At 34.6% G+C, this 5,588-nt stretch overlaps 1 protein-coding gene across 1 annotated transcript; it reads right to left on the bottom strand.

The window, feature by feature from the left end:
* Window positions 1–1,259: 1,259 nt before the first annotated feature.
* Window positions 1,260–4,535, bottom strand: LOC148954658 (uncharacterized). The gene is made up of 2 exons (XM_089086452.1): window positions 4,407–4,535; window positions 1,260–1,596 (listed from the first exon to the last, which is right to left on the bottom strand). Exons 1-2 carry the CDS (start codon window positions 4,460–4,462, stop codon window positions 1,260–1,262), a joined length of 393 nt encoding a protein of 130 aa, XP_088942578.1. The 5' UTR covers window positions 4,463–4,535.
* Window positions 4,536–5,588: the final 1,053 nt, after the last annotated feature.

Raw genomic sequence — 5,588 nt, forward strand, 5'->3', positions numbered from 1 at the left:
TTTTTTTGGATCAACCTCTTTTGTGCCCCCCCCCCCTAAAAAAATCCTGGAACCACCCCTGAACCCTAGTATATAGATTCTCTTTACTAGGGTATAAAGAAACTCAGGTACGTTTTGCCCCAAAGAGGACAAAATTAATACTGATAAAATATTATGATATAGGCAATCGATTTAAGATCATCTATAAACTATACAGGCAATCGACTTAGGATCAGATATAAGCTATATACTGATATTCCCATTTTTAGAGGAATGTTGTATAGTGGTACATTAGTACCTAGAAAGTCACGCAGTCCTAAAAGAGGGGAGGGGGTGCCAGACAGCTCACGTAATGTATTTTAGCACTCTCCATTAGTCTCTAGCTAAATATGGAGTGAGGTCTAGGGAGAGGGGTTAGGAATAAAACAATAATCTCTTCATTTCAACTAAGCCACAGAACTGCGGGGTGAGAACTTTCGTCTTGTTGCAGAAAAATGTTTGGTACTTAAGTATTATCCAGACCCCACTTAAGAAGTGCAGTTAGAAAGCAATCCTTACTTTAGAATATGCAGAATAATTGTAGCTAACATATTTAGCATGCACCCCTGTCATACTTAATCCCTAACCCCCCTGATGTGTAAATAAAATATTCCAAATTTTATATTTTCCATGCATTCTGCCACCCGTAACTTGTTTTTCCAGTTTTTGTTTCGTCGCAGATGATTCAATTAACAGGTACACGGGTTGAAATAAGAGACGCATTGCGAGAATAGACTAATAGACGTGCCAAGTGTTTTCTTTGATAACATAAAAGATATTTTTCATATTCATACAAGAACAAAAGGTGGAGGGGTGGGGGAAAACAAATAATAAAATACGACAAAACAGGCGATATTACGACATTTAATGTCTGAGCCGCATCAAGTCAAATTTGTCGACAAAAAACCAAGTTTTATGAACGATATAGGGTTTTTACATGATTTTAGCGTCAAGCTCGTAATTCAGAAGCAGAAGCCAAGAAATTGGTTCGAAAAGCTTGCAACACTGATTTAAACAGTTTTATTCATAGCCCATATCTAGTTTTATCGTCAATAACACAAGACACAACAAAGCCAATATAATATATTAACTAGACACATTTTTACAAGTAGACAGTAACGTTGTACTTGGCACAAAAAAAGAAAATGAATATCAAACAGTTTTTAGTAAACAGTCCAATGATAACTTTGAAGCGAAATGCACTGGTTTATTATATTAGAAAAAATAAATGTTTATATTCATCAGAATATTGTTGAATAACCAAAAAAAGAAGGAAAATCATGCTCTTTCTTGCTCTTGTACAGACCAATTCCAGCGGAAATAGCTCCCCAGACTGCCTTCGTATTAAGGTTGTTTGATATTAGTTTTGATATATTACTTGGGACGTAGGATCGATCACCTTTATCACTTGTCACGCACATTGGATGGTCAAGATTCACAGTTACTGTTGATGCTACTGGCTCATTCGTCAGCGTGAATTTTTCTCTGCAGCCAGTGCATTCAAAATAAATTCGGAGAAGACGACCGATTTTTCCTATTTTTTGGATTTTAGGTCTCCCAGGATCGCCTTTTTCACAGCTAGAAAGAAAGAGTAATTGAGCTTCTTTTTTTTTAATTTAAAATCTTTCCCTGCTATATAAGAAGAAAGGAAGGGTGAAAGATGAAATGAAACAAAGAAATTCCAACTCCCTGAATCCCCTGCTTTTTAAGCTAAACTACGGTTCATGTATTACAATCAATTTAAAAAAAATTACAATAAGGATGTTTTTAAAAGAAAAGTAAAGAGCTAAACTAAACCAAATTTGAGCAAAAATACAGCCAAATAATTTTTCAAGTGTAAGAAACTTCTATATATTACCACCAATAAATAAATGAAACCATAATCGAACAGAATGTACAATAAATAACCGCTTAATCTCAAAACGAGCAGATACTAAGAGGAGTAGGATGAAACGCCCATTGATTTCTAAAGACCATAAGATAATTCGCACTTTAGTGAAACCAATTCTTATTTCAAGCTACCTGTTTTTTCCTCATAATGTCAAAAAACACACCCTCATAACCATGCTTACCAAAAAAAAGAATGTGTACTGATAGTTTAATATACATGGTTTTAGGCAAATACCCCCCCCCCCCCGAAACAATATCCCCCGTGGAAACTAAGGCTTTCTAAATTTGAGAATTTTATTTGAGTTTTATTTTTTTAATTTCTGTAGGGGGATGGAAATTTGGTACTTGTGTATTATGCACCACTCATTCGGGGGGGGGGGTAAGCATAACGGGTCTGCATGCAAAATGTGTTTGGTACAATTATTTTGCATATTAGATACATAGACAAATAAGTGTATTTTAAAGCCAAAAATACGGCCCTGGACACAGTAAAATAACATACAGGAATCGAGTGAATGGGGCGGGGGGTGTTTAACCCCCCAAGAATTCCCTTCTCCGCGAACAATACCCCCCTCCGGTGGAACGCAATCCCCGCGGAAAATATCCCCTCCTTGGAAAATACCCCTATGGAAAATAAGGTTTCTAGATTTGAAACTTTTATTTGAGTTTTTTAGTTTCGTTGAAAAGTGCTAAGGAACGGGAAAAAGAGGATCTTGGAAGTTTTTTTAAAGGTTATTGGTCTTTTCTATTTTTCATTCAATAAAAAAAATATTTTTTTTTAAACCGAAAGTAAGGAGCCGAATAAAAACTTAAAACAAACAGAAATTATTACAAAGATGAGGGAGCCTCCTTAGTTCCTCGCTCCTTACCCTAAAGTTTGGCTTCTTACCGAAATTCTTAAAGAGTAGCTGCTGAACCCTAAGCTCCGTTGAATTGGGATAAAATGTTTTTTTTAAGACACTTAAATAATTTCCCGCCTCCGTAACCCCCCCCCCCCCCACGCAGAAAGAGATATGAAAGTAGTTGCCCCTCCACAAGACCTTGCTCTTTACGCTAAAGTTTTGACTTTTTGTTCTAATTCTTTAAGAACGATTCCTGAAATACAATGGCCATTTAGTTAGAACAATAAGCTTTGTTTTTAAATTCTATAAAAAAAAAATATTAGCGTAAAGAGTGAAGTTTTCAGGAGGAGGCAACCCCTTGCATATATGTAATAAGTTCCGTTTGTTTTAACTTTTAATGTTGCTCCTTATTTTCAGTTGAAAAACTTGTTTTTTAAAATTTAATTTCTGATCGTTTTTAAATAATACCGGGAAATCCGGCTCTCTCTCCATGAAAAATTCCGGTAACTGTGTATTATACTCCACTCACTCAAGTTTACGATGCGTAATACTCGAAAAGAAACTCGGTTTGTTTTTTAGTTTCTTCGTTATTTTAGCAACAAATTTGGGCTATATATTTTCACATTGGGGGAGGGGGTTAGATATAGCGGATATGCATGCAAATTAAGTTAGGTACAATTATTCTTCATATTATAAGGTAAGAATTGATTTTCTGACTTGGAACTGTACAAATACTTTACCCCCTCCCCCTTATGTGCAAATATTTAGTCCAAATGATGTTTCCAATCTATTATGTCACTTGTCCTTGTCTTGTCTCGCGCTAATCTAAAAGAAACTAACAAAGAAACTGATTTGTTCTCGAGTTTTACACAGCGTAAACTTGAGTGAGTGGCGCATAATACCCAAGTACCATCCTCCCTCCTACGGAATTCTCATATTTGGAAAGCCTTATTTTCCACGAGGCTATTTTCCAGGAGGGGGGTATTTTCCGCGGGGGTAAACGCTGGCCACCAATTTTAACATATATAAACAACTAGAACTAAGAAATTGTCACTTAATAATTTTGGTTTGTTTCTATTAATCAGAGTATGATCTTTCCTTCCATTATTACCCATATTTTGGAGTATCTGTTCGAATAACATTTTATCTAGTAATTGTATTGAAATCTTAGTGAAAAATGTTTCATCGGGTCAAGAATGTGACAATAAAGTTATAGATATTACTTCTTCTTTCGTTGGTTTGACATTACGAACCAACTGTTGATGGAAAATAAGGGGGGAAACGATACCTACAAAATTAATTTTTCAACTAAGGCTGTAACCAGTCGAGCCATTAGTTCCATTGTAACGGCAGTGCTTATTACTTGGAAAAAGCGCGAATGGCAAATCTATGAGTATATTTATTTTTTCGCAAGCTAACTTTCAAAAGTTAACCCGTAATTCGGTAAAATGAATAAATATGAAGAGAATTGTATAGGAAATAAATGTACATAGGATAATGAAACTTACATAAATAAAATTACATTGAGATTTATGCAACTTTGAACATAATAATACCAAAAGAAATAACTCCTTTTGTTCTATAAAGAAAATGTATCGAATTGGATATCCAAGATTAGATAAAACAGAACAAATGCAAATAAAAAATATAACTTACTTTTTGAATTGTCCTGAGTTTCGCTTCAGCTTCTTTCCTCCTTTTTTATTTCCCATAATCAATCACACAGTCCGATACACAGAAAAGAATATTCAAATCACCCTAGCCCAGAACTTTTTTGTCTTGTCAGACTGTAAACAGGTATTTCTTGCCAGGTAGACAAAACGGTAGCCGCCTACCCTAAATATATTTCAAACAGCCTTCCGAAAGGATCCGTCCATATTCTTTGAATTAGAAATAGCGAAGCGAAGTTCATCTATTTTTGTACAATTTAACAATTTTTGAATTTTCTTGCAAGTTAGCGTTATGTTCTACAGAAATGTCTAAGTAATATAACAAATCTGGCACGGTGATTACATATATCTGAAGCTAATGAACAATATGATACAAATACATTGTCTAGGTGGTCAAAATAGCAGCTTCAGATTAGTCGCAAAATTCTCTGTTTTTAAAAAGCATTTTACTGTCTAAAAAAAATTTGAATCATATTTCAAAATATAATTCGGTGAATTCATAAATCAAAGTCTCAGCTATCGAATAATGCCAAAATTGTCATCTTTAGTCTAAAATTAAAGACGGCACGTGGTTTATTTAAAAACGGTCAAAAACATGCATAGTGAGCATAAACCTTAATTGATAAATAATTTATTAATAACCCAGTAATATTCACACAAGAATAAAATGGACTAGTGAAAGAACAATTATACTCAAGTAACTTCTAAAGATACACATAAATGATGATATTAAAATATGATGTAGTTATTTATCCTTCAAACACCAAAGAGGAATGTCAGTTATGTCCCAAGACACGACCAAATTTTGTGTTAATTAAAAACTTAACGAATACATGCACCAGACTTAACTTGGTCAACCATGAGAAGACTCAAGGTCCCAAATCATTTCCGTAGGTGACCCCGAGAAATTTAAGTTTCGATAAGTTATGCTTTAACAGCATTGGACTTTAAACCAAAGTTTGATACCACAGCATAAATATACATAGACGAACAGTAGCAAAAAGTTTCTCCAAACATAACACACATTCATAGCGCGATGTTTGGGAAGTTCCCAGACCGTCAAGATAATTTTATTTTACACAAAAAAAATACTGAACATTTTTGCTGCACCTGCTAAGAAAATGCCTAAGGGCTTGCTGAGAGCAGGTCGGACTCTTCTATTCTTGGT

The sequence above is a fragment of the Artemia sp. Qi Xiang Cuo genome, chromosome 3 (assembly GCF_049724085.1).
Source record: "Artemia sp. Qi Xiang Cuo chromosome 3, ASM4972408v1, whole genome shotgun sequence".
NCBI lineage: Eukaryota > Metazoa > Arthropoda > Branchiopoda > Anostraca > Artemiidae > Artemia > Artemia sp. Qi Xiang Cuo.

What these genes read in the sequence shown, in the direction of transcription:
- LOC148954658 (XM_089086452.1), bottom strand. Translation starts at nt 4,462, where the DNA reads ATGGGAAATAAAAAAGGAGGAAAGAAGCTGAAGCGAAACTCAGGACAA. An exon ending in AACTCAGGACAATTCAAAAA is followed by an intron (nt 1,597 to 4,406) that starts GTAAGTTATATT and finishes CTTTCTTTCTAG; the next exon opens with CTGTGAAAAAGGCGATCCTG.